Source organism: Perkinsus marinus (genome assembly GCF_000006405.1).
Source record: "Perkinsus marinus ATCC 50983 genomic scaffold scf_1104296957216, whole genome shotgun sequence".
Taxonomy (NCBI): Eukaryota; Perkinsozoa; order Perkinsida; family Perkinsidae; genus Perkinsus; species Perkinsus marinus.
Genome location: NW_003207206.1, coordinates 6,690 through 23,646, shown reverse-complemented (window position 1 = coordinate 23,646; position 16,957 = coordinate 6,690). Strand labels below are relative to the sequence as shown.

General features: G+C 42.3%; 4 protein-coding genes across 4 annotated transcripts; 3 read left to right on the top strand and 1 right to left on the bottom strand.

Moving 5' to 3' along the window:
• Positions 1–1,092: 1,092 nt before the first annotated feature.
• On the top strand, positions 1,093–6,298 carry Pmar_PMAR007429 (conserved hypothetical protein; the record flags this gene model as incomplete). Its single annotated transcript, XM_002774850.1, has 14 exons — positions 1,093–1,200; positions 1,647–1,751; positions 1,946–2,041; positions 2,902–2,966; positions 3,021–3,072; positions 3,567–3,668; positions 3,729–3,836; positions 3,890–3,957; positions 4,021–4,185; positions 4,357–4,428; positions 4,606–4,692; positions 5,779–5,878; positions 6,009–6,113; positions 6,170–6,298. 14 exons carry the CDS (start codon positions 1,093–1,095, stop codon positions 6,296–6,298), a joined length of 1,362 nt encoding a protein of 453 aa, XP_002774896.1.
• Positions 6,299–10,986: 4,688 nt separating this feature from the next.
• Pmar_PMAR007428 (hypothetical protein) lies at positions 10,987–11,520 on the top strand (the record flags this gene model as incomplete). Its single annotated transcript, XM_002774849.1, has 3 exons — positions 10,987–11,053; positions 11,150–11,214; positions 11,494–11,520. 3 exons carry the CDS (start codon positions 10,987–10,989, stop codon positions 11,518–11,520), a joined length of 159 nt encoding a protein of 52 aa, XP_002774895.1.
• A 1,102-nt stretch (positions 11,521–12,622) lies between these two features.
• Positions 12,623–13,803, top strand: Pmar_PMAR007427 (conserved hypothetical protein). Its single transcript, XM_002774848.1, has one exon. It carries the CDS (start codon positions 12,649–12,651, stop codon positions 13,471–13,473), a length of 825 nt encoding a protein of 274 aa, XP_002774894.1. The 5' UTR covers positions 12,623–12,648; the 3' UTR covers positions 13,474–13,803.
• A 787-nt stretch (positions 13,804–14,590) lies between these two features.
• Positions 14,591–16,887, bottom strand: Pmar_PMAR007426 (ribosome biogenesis protein nep1, putative; the record flags this gene model as incomplete). The annotated part of the gene is made up of 6 exons (XM_002774847.1): positions 14,591–14,728; positions 14,896–15,011; positions 15,054–15,158; positions 15,210–15,315; positions 15,848–16,057; positions 16,747–16,887. 6 exons carry the CDS (start codon positions 16,885–16,887, stop codon positions 14,606–14,608), a joined length of 801 nt encoding a protein of 266 aa, XP_002774893.1. The 3' UTR covers positions 14,591–14,605.
• Between the last annotated feature and the right edge of the window lie 70 nt (positions 16,888–16,957).

Sequence of the window (16,957 nt, the reverse complement as noted above, 5' to 3'; positions counted from 1 at the left end):
GCAAAGTGGGTGATATAAACATCATCGTTACAGGAATGTGCATCCAGGGATAAGCAACGCCTTCGGAATCAGTACATGGTAGTCTTTGCATTGGGAGGGCTGGTCAATATTATATGTTGCATAGAAAATTGCATTGAAGTCGGGGAATCCGAAAAACAGCATTATAAATCCGATGAGATAACCTCATCAGGCTAGTCTCTTGATAAGCCCAAGCGGTGGTTACGTGAAGATGGTTGAAATTAATAATCGCCCCGGTAACACGAAATTGAAGTTCCGAACGACGAAGTCGATTTTCCTAAAGGGACGAAATTGAAGTTCCAAAGGTGTACTCGACGAAGTTGAAAGTTCTATGACGAACTCGAAGGTTCGAAAGCCGAAATTGAAAGTTCTATTAGCACGAATTTGAACTTCCTATCGACTTCGGACGAACTTGGATGTTCTATGACGAAGTTGAAAGTTCTAATTGCGAATATGATCTTCCCGTTTCGGATTCGTACCTCCAACTTCGCGCGTCCCGACGAAATTGATGGTTCCAAAGACGAACTAGATGTTTAAAAGGTGTAGCCGATATACTCGAATTTAGCGCATTGGCAGTTGAGTGGTTGCACATATGAGATTCATATTTTTTTTGTATATTTTTTTATTTTTGTTCAATAAATTTTATAATTTTATGATATTCAAAAAAAATTTCCTGTGTAAATATTATGTTTACATTCAAGATGGCTTTGATTCTTTTACTCTCCTGCTTGTCAGCTCTTCCCCAAGACCTGCTCTTGTTGTGAAGTCCGACCAATACGCTATCTCCTGTTTCTCTGCTACTACACCTTTTCAATCTCGAATTCAGCAAATGGAAGAACAAATTAGAAAAATGAAATTTGATTTTAGTCGGATGAAAGGAGTTTTTCACCGAATGAAAATTTGTTCTTTCAATTGTTGAAATTGAGATTGAAAAGGTGTAGTTGTGACCCTATTAAGATTTGCTTAGTAAATGTTTCCTCTGAAAAAAATTAACGTTTGAATGACGAAGTTGAGAAAGTCTTTAAAAATACGCAGTCAGTTCTATGTGGTTTCTCTATAGGAGTTTTTTCATGCATGCCTATGACGATCAACAACGACGATGAAATGATCGATTCGTCAGGACGGCAGTGGAGTTTGGGAGGAGGAGAAGAGGGTAATAGGAAGGACATTGGAAATGTATATGTAACACACATAAGGTTTGCTTGGAATAGCGATTATGAAGTGTGCGAAGTGTGGTATGGGAATTATTTTTTTCCACTTCACAGGTGAAAATTTTTATTATTATATTTTTAATGCCTGAGTTCATCCACGACGGAATTGTGAGGTGTCTCGCGTTTTTTCGCGGAATCGTACGTGGCGTATCTTAGGAAATCCAAACAGGTGAAATTGATCACCATAATTTTCTCTCTTCGGAAGCTTATTTGATAAATTTTCGATCACTGAAAATATGGAATTTTTTTCTGTAGCATAAAAAAAATTTTTCAGTTCCATCTCGACGATCGAGCCGCCCGCCATTTCTGAATTTACCCATTCGGGAAGAGCGTCCGGATCAGCTTCCAAAACGACGGAGGACTTTGGTAGAAATGATGGAGAAAATTTTGGTGATCGATTTTTGGTGATGGTGACAGGGCTTGTTGGTTGTCACCACGTTATTGCTGAATTTCGACCACGGCGCGATTCCGGCAGCGTTGGTTGATATTGCAGAGGAAATGAAATTGAACTTTACTGAGCAGGTGGGGAAGGGGGCAGTGCTGAAATCGATCATGTGATCGATTTGCTCATATTGGATATCACTTGGGATTGCAGTTGGAATGATGATTTGAAAATCAGAAAATCGGAAAAAATATCGCGGTAAAATTTTTTCATTTGCGGAAATATTGGTAATTTTTGTTGTTGAAGGGTTGGTTGCTTTATGATGCCCTTTTAGTCGCTACTAGGAGCATTAGTGTTTGCTGGACTCACGGTTGCATCGCCAGTTGCCGGATATTTATTTCAAAGATATTCACCTAAAGTGATTGTTACGGTACGATGGGGCGGGAGTGTTGGAGTAGTAGGAATATATGTAATCGCTTCCCTCACCTGAGCTCAGCAGGAGTTTCCTATACAGTGTTGGAGTAGGAATATATGTAATCGCTTTCCTCACCTGAGCTCAGCAGGAGTTTCCTATACAGTGTTGGAGTAGGAATATATGTAATCGCTTTTCTCAGCTGCTGAGCTCAGGAGTTTCCTATACAGTGTTGGAGTAGGAATATATATAATCGCTTTCCTCAGCTGAGCTCAGGAGTTTCCTAAACAGTGTTGGAGTAGGAATATATGTAATCGCTTTCCTCACCTGAGCTCGGGAGTTTACTATACAGTGTTGGAGTAGGAATATATGTAATCGCTTTCCTCACCTGAGCTCAGGAGTTTCCTATACAGTGTTGGAGTAGGAATATATGTAATCGCTTTCCTCACCTGAGCTCAGGAGTTTCCTATACAGTGTTGGAGTAGGAATATATGTAATCGCTTTCCTCAGCACCTGAGCTCAGGAGTTTCCTATACAGTGCTGGAGTAGGAATATATGTAATCGCTTTCCTCACCTGAGCTCAGGAGTTTCCTATACAGTGTTGGAGTAGGAATATATGTAATCGCTTTCCTCATCTGAGCTCAGGAGTTTCCTCACTAAAATGTAGGAAAATATATACGAATTCGGGTAGAAGTGTTCAGAAATTAATGAGAAATTTTCCAGAATTTTCGTATTTTCACCGACACATGCAGTTGACTTGGTGCATATTTTCCAACATTGTCAGGATGTGATGAAACATCTTCAAATTCGAGGGTGAAAAAAAATTTTCTGAATTTTCTGTAAAATTTTCGATCTGATTTTGTTATGTCCGGTTTCAGGTGTCGTTGATTGTCGAGAGTTTAGCATTGGGATTCTTCAGCGTGAGCAAGACGAAATCGATGGTGTAGTTGATGGGGTTAATTTCGAGACGCATTCTGTGATGGTGTTTTCCCGGTAGATATATGTTTCGATTCGTGACGGGTGTAACCCAATCCTTCCCGATTATATATGTAAGATTGGGGGTATCTTGAGGTCCGGAAGAGGCCTATGGTCAGAATCGGACATGGAAAGAATCTTGTTGATTTTACTATAAGCGCACTGGGAAGATTTTATAGTAGATAAAAGTTTGGGGGAGTATCTTGAGGTCCGGATGAGGCCCATGGTTAGAATCGGACATGGAAAGTATCTTGTTGATTTTACTATAAGCGCACACGGAAGATTTTATAGTAGATAAAAGTTTGGGGGAGTATCTTGAGGTCCGGATGAGGCCTATGGTCAGAATCCGACATGGAAAGTATCTTGTTGATTTTACTATAAGCGCACTCGGAAGATTTTATAGTAGATAAAAGTTTGGGAGAATATCTTGAGGCCCGGATGAGGCCCATGGTCAGAATCGGACATGGAAAGAATCTTATCGATTTTACTATAAGCGCACTCTGAAGATTTTATAGTAGATGAAAGTTTGGGGGAGTATCTTGAGGTCCGGATGAGGCACATATGCTAGGTCCCTGTATGGGTTGATGAATTTGCACCTAATGACAATCAAACTCAATGGATGGGGTATGTGCAGATTGCAGTAGCAGGCGGAGCGATGCTTGGATATTTGGTAGGAAAACATCACAGTGGCAAATCGATCAGTAGGGCGAGCGCTTTTTTCACCGCTCAGGTGGCTGGTCTAGTTGCGCGATTCGGTGGTGCGTTGTATTTGACGTGGCGATTCAACTTCTTCCTCCAGGCTGTACTGTTTGTACCTATCCTGTTAGGCTTCCTATTCGTAAGTTGCTTCTTTTTTAAATCGATTACCAGGGCGCGCGCTACTTGCTTCAGACTAAGAAGAGATTGATCGATGTTCCGATGGATCATTACGAGCTCACGGAAACTGCTAGCAAAAGCATGTAAGGGTTCCTTTCGAGGGTTTTGTGAAATCGATCAGGTGATCGATTTTGATATTTTCTCAGTCAGCGTATGCCATCTTTCGGGTTTACTCCTCGTAAACGACCATCGATATTGGCAGCTTATTCTCCTGGTCCTTGCCAGAGGTTGCTGGACTCGGCCAAGCACCATCATCATCATCATCCTAAAGGCTTTTGTGCACAGCTCAAACGCCTATTAGCATCACCATTGTAAGGGGGGCAATGGAAGGTTCGATTTTACAATGAGAATTGTTATGGGGTAATTTCGTGGCGCGCGGTAAATGGTATCGAACGGTGATTTTAGGGATGTGAAATAGGGAAAATCGAAATTTAATCAAAATATATGTAAATTTTCTGATTTTTCGCTCTTGTTTTTTTCAGATTCGTTTGTATGACGTTCGCCCTCTGTGCGCTGTACTTTGTTGTCACTGGTGTACAGTACTGGGTTATGCAGTAAGGGTGGGTGAAAAACACATTTATAATCGATTCGGAATCGCGAAAGGATTTTCACGGAGAATATTTCGCTGACTTGGGCGTATGTCAAGTTGATATTTGTATTCTACGCACGCTGAAGATTCCGGCTGAGTATCTTTAGGTTGAGCGAGAAAGATACACTTCATGTCTACTTAGATACTGTATGGCTATATTTCACACTTCACGTATCGCAGTAGTTCTGTTCTTCACTGTTGTGAGCTCGACCGCTCCCACCTTAGGCGTGTAAGTCTTATTGTTTATAGACGTTTGCCGTTTTTTGATCACTTTCGTGATTTCGTGTGAATAGTGTCGGAAAATATGCACATGGTCAACCACATGTATTGGTGACAATTATGAGGAAATTTTGGGGATTTTTCTGTACACTCTACCCGCACTTGTGTGTGAATTTCACGAGTCAGAAAATACCTGGGCTCTGCTGAGGAAAGCGAGCATATATTCCTTCAACACAGCGTGCGGAAATATTGAAATAACGAAGTTGATCGAAATTGGAAGTTTACAGTGTTTGGGAGGTTTGCATGGTTTGTGAATGTTATTGAAAAATATTTCCGAAAAAATAAATAGAAAATAATTATAGAAATGATGAATTAATGTTACTGAAAATAATACTATTATTACTATGAAAGATTACAGATTATAGAGTCTATACTAGGCCTTCGTGACGAAGGGGCGGAGCTCACTGAGTCCACGTCCATGGACTCAATCAATGAATTTTACATAGGTCCCCGGTTCGATCCCCGGATAGGACATTTCTCCATCATTAAAGTTTTTCGTGCATATCTCTTTGAGCTGTTCGCATAATCGAGTTTTCCGATTTTTCCCAACACCTCCGCATATAGGGGAGTCGTTTGATCTATCTGATAGCCTCCCACGCTTCGTAGTTAAGCCAGAATAATTCTGCACGCACGCACAACGCGAAAGTGCCTCTTGTTGCGGTATATGCTCCGCTCGCTTCGCTCGATCCGCAGTTATCGTAGATTTTAAATTACTCTGTAGTATAGAATATAATCTGTGATCATTATAAATATCGGGAAAAATGTCCCCGCTGGGAATCGAACCGCACAATTTGGGTCTACAACGGGAAAGTCTAATTCGTAGTGTTTTCTATTTCTTCTATTATAGGGCCGTCTTAGTAGTGTTGTAAAAATGGGTGTTGGAAAATTTGTTATTTTTTCTCAGCTGAGCTCACGAGTTTCTTCGCTGATTATAGAAGTTTATATAGAAATTCGGGTAGAAATGTACAGAAACCAATAACAATTTCCCGAAAATTTTTTCATGTTTTCACCAACGCACGTATATTTTTTCCCGCAGGTGGTTTGGTGGGTGGTCTTGTGACAAGCTTGGAGGGTATCGTGGAGGATCACAGCTCATATCGCTGAAGCTCTCTCTGTGCTTTGCACTCATATCTGCGGTAGGTTTGGATAATAGTGTTATTGGAAATGACTGGACGATTTTTTCGGAGAAAATTTCCCACTTCGTTGGTGTTTTGGTGACCAATTTACGACATTTTATTACTGTTTTTGTGTGATCGGTTGATTCAGATAATGGCAATCGCCTCCTCGATGGTTACCGAGATAAAGACCTTTGTGGCTGCTCTGTGGATCTGCCTTTTCGCAGGAGGTTCACTCATGCCTATATGTGTGGGGGTGAGAAAAGCGCGCGCCCTAGTGATCGATTATTGTATGGAATTGACTGTCGACAGGTGCTCATGACCACCGTACCAGCGTATATGAGGTCGTTCAGTTCGGCGTTTTCGATGCTCATCTACAACCTTTTCGGCTACTTCTTAGCGCCATTCTTGTCAGGAGTTGTTATGGACAGATACGGGTGAGTTATTTGCAATATCGTATAATGGAGTTTCACCCTGGTGATACGAAAAACATATTTCACAATTCACTTCGGCGAGTACAACTATGTTATCGGTCGTGAAGACATACACGTCCTATAATGTACATGGAGTATTACGCCACTTCACGTTAAACAGGTGAAACTCCAGTGATATTAAATTACTAATGATAATATTATTTGAATATTCCCTTTATTGTATCCATACATACCACGAGTAACTATATAGTTGCCAAGATGGGTATTATATTATGTTTGTTATTTATCTTCATTAATATCATCACCACTGAGTTGGCCAATGGGGAAGGCATTGGGCTCGCACTTGCAAAGTCTGTCCCGTCTTTCTAGATGGCTTGCATTGTTGCGGAGATATCGAGCGGATCATAAACTGCCATTTGCCGCATTTCCTGTGTGTTCGTTCATTCGTTGAATTATTTCACAACGACTACACCAGTTGAACTCTCGTCGAGACACATACCATTCGGAAGAGTGTAGTGTATGTATCCTATGCCGCGGTCTATGTCGTCGCTGTGATGGTGAGCGAACAGAAAATACACGAAAAATGCCTCTCCTGGGAATCGAACCCGCGACCGTCACAAACAATTCGAGGCTTAGTATATAATATTAAAGAGTTGCATCTACTGTTAAGTACACTACGTGTCAATTTGATATGCAAACGTGTCTTATTTTGAAAGACAAACTATAGTGAACAAGCGGGCGCTATCATCACAGTCCCAAACGGTACTTTCATCATCACAACACATGTTCATAGCCATCGTTACATTGTATGTGCGGTATGGTTTCATATTGATTCTCATTAACCTCGAAAAATAACGCACATTTGCATATCAAGTTGGCACGCACTGTATATTGGTCATCAACTTTGTTGATGTTGTTTTTTGTATTGTTGTGAGTGAATGATTTTATTGTTGTTCATTTTAGGAGTCCAACGAGTAGTGAAGGATCGACTACAGCATTGCTGTACGGTTGGCGTTTGGTCACGTGGTGGTCCCTATTTGGTGTGGGCTTTTACGTTATAGGATTTCTCACAGCTGAGTACAAGGCTAGATATGCACGACCTGCCACGGGTCGGTGACACCAACAGACAACCGTGTCACCGGCAACCAAGCATGGTGAGCGGAGCGATGAATATTAGAGTTTCACACGTTTTTCGCGATATAAAGTGAAATGTGATATATGTTGTTCAATAGTGTAACACTAGTGAACAACGAGTATAATAAAACGTGTAATAGTCGTTAATAATTAGTGTAATAGTTTTTATATCACCGGTCAAACTCCATTATTTCATCGTGTTAGAGTTTCATCTGTGATATGAAAATACCAACTAAAAGCACAGTTCTCATTCCTCATACCGCTTTTCGCGAACTTCATGCACCATAGTTGGCCATTTTATGTAAAGCGAGTGAGAGACCAGTAGGTCGTGCGTGTGATTTTGAAGTCGAACATCGCCAAAACGCCCGAGTAGTTTGTGTAAAGTCGTCCGCGCGCGGTACATGAGGAAGGTGGAATTTGTGGATACGAATCGATCTCAGGTTTCTTTTTAATATTTTTTCGATTTTTTTCGATTTTTTCCCGACTTTTTTCCGATTTTTCCTATTTTTTCCGGTCTTTTTGGTTTTCCTTTATTTTTATATTTTTCGAAGTTTTAAAGGAAATTTTATCTTTCGCTGGCTGGATAGAACATGTACGAGTTATATTAATGATCTTGCGCACGGCGAAGATTTTCTCTTTCCAATTTAGGGCGCTCCGGAACTCGATAACTACGGTTTCTTACCGCAAGCTGCAGTGTTAGCCCCGGAGGTGGACAAGAAGGAAGCGCCAGGTGAGTTGATAATTTGGGAGGGTGTTTGCTGATGATGTCAAAAAGAATACCGTGCTTACTCATCTTGTCACCACATTGAAGTGTCGTCGAAGTGATTTCAATAGTGGCATATAAAGGTCCGTATTTATAACAGAAGTGTCCGAGTGCATCATGATCTTAATTTGATCTAGTGAATCATTATCAATGGAGTTTTACCCTAGTGGTATGAAAAACACTAGTGGAGAATATATTTCACGACTACTGCATATCACCGCGAATATCGTGTTTTTCATAGAGTATTTTGCCACTTCACGTAAAACGGGTCGTGAAACTCCAATGTACTGAAGACATTTTTATCATTTTGGGGGGGATCTAGTTGAACGTGTGCTCCATAGCATTTTTATTGAGGCAACAAGTTGTATAATCACTCTGCAGTAGCGCACGCCACGAAATTCTCATGGAGTTTTTATTCGGATTTTACGTATGTCAGGAACACCAGAATCGGCGTCGTCAGGGTCTTCGCAAGCAGAGGTGGTAACTCGTGATGACGTCTCGTAAGTTGGAAGTTGCGATTGGTGTGGTATGGAACTTTATTGTGTTTATTAGATACGAAGTAGCTCGACAACGCATTGGCACTGCTGGGTTCTAGATCGTAATATTCCAGGGATCATCTGCATAGTTTGTGGTTGAGTGATGACTTATACACTGTGTGGTTTGACATTCAGTCGTCGCTGCTGCTGGTCACAGCAGTTTCGAAAATAGTGCAGCTTCCACATTCAAGAGCTTTTGCGTTGAGATTAGTACTTGTTCATAGTGTTGTATTCCCGATGAAATGATCGTATTGTTGTGTTGAGGCTGTCTCCCATTTGAAGGTCCTTCTTGTATGGAAGAATTGAAATGGTTGTTGTTGATATAGGTTTGCTATCGATCTGATCTACTCGTGTTGAGATGACTGGGATGCCTACACACACCGAGACTGTGGACAGTGACGTATAGGGAAAGGAAAAATCGATCAGATGATCGATAATATGCACCCGTTGAATCTAGTTGTTGTGGTGAAAGCAAATACAGTGCGTCGGTGTTGGAGGAATGTGAGTCCGCTCTTCTCAGCTGAGGGGTGGAGTTTCCTTATTGATTATAGAAGTTTGTATACGAATTTCGGTGGAAATGTGGGAGAATAAATTCCTTGAAATTTTCATATTCTCCCCCACACTGTAGTTGCTTTTGCACAGTTCCGCGAGCCGAGCCCGTTTTTCAGCAGTTGTTTGTTTTTGTGTTGTTCACAGCGTAGCACGAAAATCAACGGGAATGTTCGTTTGGAAGGCCGCAGATGCATTTTAGTGCCGTACACGCGGAAGATGGTAAGTGAGGGACATTGAAAAATTGAAAAATTGGAAGATTGGAAAAAATTTATTGGAAAAGTTGAGTAACGCCTTTGGTTGCAGTGTTGGGGTAATATGTGTAAGCTTTCCTCAGGAGTTGCCTCATTAATCACAAAAGTTTATAAACGAATTAGGGTAGAAGTGTTCAGAAACCAACAAGAATTCTCTCCAGATTTCCACAGAAATTTTTTCATATTTTCACCAACACATGTAGTTGGCCCTGTGCATATCTGTCTCCTATACTGTCAGGTTGATACGTATCACTCGTGGATGGCGAATTCGGAGAAATTACGGGAGGAAACTGAAAGCGAGTTATTGACACCTGAAGAAGAGTGAGTTTGGAGTTCCACTTGTGATATGAAAAACACTAGTGACAAACGATTGGGAATATTTTCAATTCACCTCGAATTCGCCGAGTTTTACGTGGAACGGGTGAAACTCCAGTGAAATCATCTTTATGTGAGCTCATTCACCGGATATTTGAAAACACTAGTGAGAAAATATATTTTCGCAAAGACGCGTGCAAGCAGTGAATCATCCCCAGAAGTGTTGTGCGTATCGGTATTGTGATTTCTTGGCAGTGGACACATGATTAACTCAATGAGTTCGACATAGCTTCACCATGATGTGCCCTTTTATAGATATGAAATGCAAACCGCGTGGTATGAAGATGTGGATAAAATTATATTCATCGTTCTGGATAAGTCTCGAAAGGCTGACCCAAGCCTTGGGGACATCGCTGCTGGTATGTCGTTGCTGAAGTGGGGGACGTATTAAGGAATCCTCAACTCCACAAAGCTACCCATGATCCTTAATAAGGATCGTGGGTAGCCTTGTGGAGTGTATTATCTGTTGTTGGGCGACTCAAACGGTGTAGAGGAACTAAGGAAAAATGGAGATGATGATGATTTAATTCTGTCGAAAGTTGAGTTTGAGGAGAATTCGGAGAAGTATGATTTTAGTGCTGAGAAGATGTATATAACCGACTCGTTCTGAACAGTGTTGTTGGAGTGGGAATATATGTAATCGCTTTCCTCAGCACCTGAGCTCAGGAGTTTCCTATACAGTGTTGGAGTAGGAGTATATGTAATCGCTTTGCTCAGCTGAGCTCAGGAGTTTCCTATACAGTGTTGGAGTAGGAGTATATGTAATCGCTTTCCTCAGCACCTGAGCTCAGGAGTTTCCTATACAGTGTTGGAGTAGGAATATATGTAATCGCTTCCCTCAGCTGAGCTCAGGAGTTTCCTATACAGTGTTGGAGTAGGAATATATGCTCTCTTTCCTCAGCTGAGTTTGGGAATTTCTTCACTAAAGAATTGTGCATACGAGTTGGGGTAGAAGTGTACAAAAACCAACAAGAAATTCCCAAAATTCCTTCAGAAATTTCATATTGTCACCAACACATGTAATTTTTCCCTTCACTGGTTTTGAATTTTTCTCACAGAGTTACTACTTGTATCAGGCGGCGCGATGTGTGGCGATGTTGGTTGCTTCCTTTCTGATGATGAGGATGCTCAAACGGGCCAAGTCACTCGAGGTGAATTTGCTGGCTTTAAAACGCTTGGTGAACTTCATTGTTGGGAAATTTTGAAATTTTTCAGCTCGAAAAAAGTAATTTTTGGTATTTTTTCAGTTGCGGAAATATCTGTGATGACTGCAGTGGTTGAGAGTAGACGGAAAGGAATTGCGAGGGAAGCGGTGAGATTGATGGAAGAGTATTGTCGAGAAGAACTCGGCATAAAACGGTGAGTAAAAATTCCCCGAGCGATGTGGTGTATATATTTCAGTGTTGGAGTAGGAATATATGTAATCGCTTTCCTCAGCTGAGCTCAGGAGTTTCCTATACAGTGTTGGAGTAGGAATATATGTTTGCTTTCCTCAGCTGAGTTTGGGAGTTTCCTATACAGTGTTGCAGTAGGAATATATGTTTGCTTTCCTCCGCTGAGCTCAGGAGTTTCCTATACAGTGTTGGAGTAGGAATATATGTTTGCTTTCCTCCGCTGAGCACGGGAGTTTCCTCATTAATTACTGAAGTTTACATTTGAACTCGGATAGTATACAGAAACAGAAAAAATGCCCAAGTTTCCTCAGAATTTTCATATTGTCACCAACACATGTAGTTGACCATGTGCATGCCTTCCCTTACTGATATAATCCCCGTCCAGTGTAGCATCCTTTCAATTTGATGCATATCGTGTAACGCTTCGCTCCGCTGTGCTCGAGACGATGCTTAGCATGAAACTTATCAGCGTGTTCGAAAGACCTCTCATGAGTGCTCCCAGAATTGGATTTTACTACGTGGAAAACTCGATCGTAGAAATGCGCTTTTGAAATTCAGCCGAGGCCTGTTGAACTCCTTGTATGGATTTCGAGACGCCTTTTCTCACGTGCTGATTGCAATTTCGACTAACTCTACCAATTGGTAAGAGTTTTGCTGCGGAGTTTGTTCATGCTCAGCTTCGGAATGCTTAGTGCGAACCGAACAGTTATGCATATTTAGGCTTTCTTCAATTCGAGAGTAACGATTCTAAAACGTTGGTCACAATCGATTCTCAAAAATTGAAGGAGTTGTAAATATTACTTTACATGACGGTTTGGTTCACACTGCACTTGAATCGCCCTTCTAGGTTCATAGCCAAAATCCAACTTAGTAATATACCCTCTCGCGCCATGTTCGCCTCTTTGGGTTACAAGGAGATGAAGATCGTCCCGTGTTTCCACGAGGTCCATTGTGTGAAGACATTCGACTAGTCTTATTCCGTTCAACTGTCCAGTTTCCTCACTGAAGTCTAATTCATGTGTTGGCCGAGCATCATGAAGTGGCGACGTCAGGCCGTGTGCATGCGTGCAGAATTCTTGTGCAATTTCTGTCTCCAGCTTCTTGATAGCGGCCGAGTCTGATTTATCTCGATGTGCTCTGAGCACTTGATACTGTGCCATAATCGACCCGTTCTTCGGCTTTGCTCGGATTGTCATCAGTTGTACCGCGCCGCCTTCTACACCAACGGTGTTTGAAAAATGCAAAAATTGTACTGTGAAATAATCGATATGTGAGGTTTTGTCGTGTATCGCTGTAGAGAATATGAAACCAATTGAGAGGCGATTTTCCAGTATTTTCTACTTGTTGAGAATATGTGTTCATCATCACCATCAGCATCAACAACATCTACTAAAATCTCCAATAGCTATTCCTCCAGCATTGACTGTGACTTGGACTGTCAATTGTACAATACATTCCTCCACTTCGGTAGCAGCAGCGTACCGAGTGACTGTGCGGTCCCCGAACCTCAGGAGGAGTCCACCTTTAGCCGTCCACGCAGTCGCTCGTGTACGAGGTTTCAACGGGAGCCTCGGAGGTCTTCGTATAGGGTTGGCTCTGATGACGAGACGACAGCTGCTTGTGTTGCGTCACACGGAGAGGACAACCACGAGAAGTTCACTACTGTTATGGTGCATAATCTACGACCCCACTGCAACGTCGATTATGTGGAACAAGTGTTCAACGAGGTTGGCTTGAAAGGAGCCTTTGATTTCCTCTATGTACCGTTGAATTTCAAGACTCGCGAGGCGGTGGGATTTGCCTTTGTGAATTTCGTTGACCAGGAGCACGCTCAGAAGATGATCGATGGTTTCAACAACTTGATTCTGGACGATTGTATGCCATTGGTAGTGGAGCCTGCGAAAAATCAGGGCTTGCAGGCTCAAATCGATCACCTCAAGGAGAGCCCGGTGAATGCGGCTGATGAAGAATTTCGACCGAGACTTTTCGAACTAGGTACGGGGAAGCGACTTGAATTCCCGGCTCCTACGAATCCTCGGCTACCCCGCCGTTCGCATCGTCACAGGAGGCGTGTACGCGAATATGTACCCCAAAAACCAAAGCAGACTGAAGTTTGCGATCCTTACGCCCAGACCCATTTGGATTACAGTATGGCCCTTGGAGACCTCCTGGCTTGAGACCGTCGTTATCAATTCTGTCTCTGACAATTCTTTGCTGTCCGATAATAAAACGATATTTAGCTGCTACTGCCGTAAAAACGACATTTTCTCAGGCGAGCCCTGGCCCCACAGTTTGTTTTTATCCTCATTAATTTCGTTGTTGCCAATGTAGGCATTCCATGTGGCTTACTCGAGATTATTATTCCGTCATCACCTCCCTATTCATCATTCTCGGTGGGTCATGACGTGTATGATGTACTACCACAGAGCTCGTTTTTCTCGTGTTTGATATCCTGGTTTCTCGTTGTTGTTGCTGATGCTGATACCAACAACAACTAAGTTCACACTTCGATTTGCTTCATGTACCATACAGCATGAGTATTGTGTTCGTCAAGTAGTAGGGAGGATAGTGATGACCTGTTGTGACGAAAAATGGTTTCAATATGGTAAGAGTGATTCTGGCTATTGCAAATCTGGAGGAATCAGTAATATTATAAGTAGTTTTCTCTGTGTGTGTGAGTTTGAAGTCCAACGCCTACGACAACACGGCTTAGTTAGACTCTTAGCATCGATGCACATTGGCTTCCGAGGGATCAGTTTTAGCCTTATAGATGTCTACTTTCATCATGCTAATGAGTTTTCTGTGTAGGAGCACTTCGAATATCATCCTATAATCAGATAACGAGAAGCCATTCAGAGGATCAATGATTACTATCTTCAACAGTCGAGCCAGGCAAACTACTTAACCGATTCGTTTTGTATTATAAAGGTTATTTCCATCGATTGAAGAAGGACGGTACTGGAACGCAGAGTATGGGTTTCACAAGAATCATTTGGTCGCGTGGTCGATTCGCGTGTTTAGTAAGCGGAAGATCCTCGGATCTATCCCATCCCGAGAATATACCCTTGCATTATCTTTCAACTACTTCATCTCGTCATGTAGCAGCAAATCTTCCACCAAGCAGAGAGTAGCCAATATAGAAGTATGGCTGCGAACTCAACAGCTCCGAAATGAACAGCCAAGCCTTGATATATGTACGGAAACTAACTATATCACCATTGTACCAGAGGTTCAGCCAAGTCACTACAAACACAATAGAACTTTAATGTGGAGGAATACTAGTAAAACGTATTAGTTGACGTTGGTGCTCTATATGATACCCCATCGATCCTCTAAAGCGCAAGTGAGCTTAGCGCAACAGATAGCAGCACTGAGGCCGTGGTTGGATATGGCGATTGTCTCCTCTACATAGTCACCACCGAAGCGGGGTTCCTGAAGAAGAAAAGCATCAAAGCAATCGATTCGAACACTACAAGCCCGATCAAACATTTCACAATTATGGTGGAATATGTGCGACCATCGAGCGGAATAATTCACTCACTTTACCCCCCGAAAGTATACCCATTGTGGAATGGGAATGCCTTCAAACATCAACTCACCGAGCAAGGCTCTCCATGCGCCACAGCGCCGATAACTACAGTGACAGGAACTGTATCGATCAAAGAGCGGCCTTTGGAGTCTTTAGTCTCATCATGTGACTTCAACCACTGCGGACCTGCGTTAGATCACATTCCACTATTATATGAGATTGTGCTACTACAGGTGAGGAGACGTCCGTCTACTGAAAGTCCACATTTGATGCCTCCTGCTGGGAGGTACTTCTGTACAGGATTTGCGATTACCTTCATGAGGATCTCACTACCTGAACAACAAAGATACGTTGCGCACAGCGAAGATTTCCAAGATGTACTACTGTTGGCTGCCCGAATCTTATTCTTGTTGAGGAGCTCGACGATAAGACCGGAAAACCTTTTGAAGGTTCGAGGCATCCTCAGGGCGGGGCTCACCTCGATAAGGACCTGAATGGACAATAGATAATAATCGTTTTATATAAGCATGCGATAGAAGTTCTATCGTTGTTCTAAAAACAGAACAACGATGAAGCTCCGTAAAGTGCGTGATTTATCCGTGAACTCAGATCACAGGACGATGTAGACTATACGAACCGGGGATGATTGACGGACGCTCAGAAGATTGCATTCAAAAGCAATCGACGTATCGAATCAAGGCTCTCCTAGAGTACACTGAAAGTGCGGCAGTGGGGCACCGCGTAGTGTTGGAAACAAGTCCCCGACGGCGGAAATGGAGGACTAATACTTTTCCGTAAGCAACAATAGTGCTTCATAGGGCACCCACGTATTGGCTGTGAGCAGAGCACAGAAAAATCAGCGTAGAATCTATACCGTAAAAAGATCGAGACATCAGAGCAGTGTCCAGCACAAAGACAACACAGAGATTAGAACCAGCGTCCTCCGGCTTACCAAACTACAACCTTACCATTAGACCAACCAAGAACGCGAAAATAGAACCTCCACTACCCCCCTCTATTACATTGTTCATAGTGTGGACATATACAAGAAGTTTGCCAGCCTTATTGAGCGGACTATCCAACAACATCATCAAACACTGATGAGTTATATCAGGTCGATATGAGGATATGTCCTTCCCCGACTTCGCCAGAATATTCTTATGATCATCACTGTTCAACAACTCGTATTTACCCTTCACTTGCACAACCTCTAAAGCGGCCTTTTCTAAGACCTACAATAGGAGAATTATTGATAGTAGTGCGTCAGGGACAGACCGAATGGAACGAAATAGTAGTTACTTATCATTGCTCCCCTTTTTTTGACTATGTGGAGGAACACTGTGAAACTTTCACTTTTATAGGACCACCAATAGTTCTTTCACAGTAAAAGAACTATTGGTGGTCCTATAAAAGTGAAATTAACGATACAAAATGTGTTTCTCAAAAAACACATACATCGCTAATAGAAACATATACATATCACCAACCTGGAACTTGGTTTTTCAGACTCAACACTGACTACGGCAAACAAAGCTCAGCAGATTCGGTGAAGAGTTGTAGCATCAAAAAGCGGGCCTTGGCACTTCTGTCGAGTACAGCAGGCGAACTTAACACAGAAGAGGGCATCGCGGATCCCATTTTGGGATAGGAATTTTCCTCCTCATTATCTTCGCGACAATCGCTCTTATTGAAACGAAATCGTCAGATTCTACGAGATGCGAACATGTCGAACTTCAGTTTTCAGGCTTCCTCACGAAAAATCGGCGTTCCTCTTCAATTTTCAAATCGTCGGATCATTTTAAACATGAATATTGGGGGACAGTATTTCATCCTCTTGGGATGATACTGCTCAATCGTCGGACACTCATCTCTTTCAGATCCCTAATATATACCAACACTCCATAGTGGATGTTCCTATTACCACAACAAGCCTCTGCCCAGTGGTCTTCTCCTCGGGCGTGCGCGGTATGAGAGCTTTGGCCTCGTCGACAGTATGCCCGACAAGAGCATCGCTTCGACTGCTGGAGCGCTCTTCAGTGCGGGTACGCTTCAAAGCAGGCATTGATAGGAAATTTCCACTTACGATGAGGCAGAGGTGGTACGTGTTTTTACACGTGTAAAAACGTTACAAT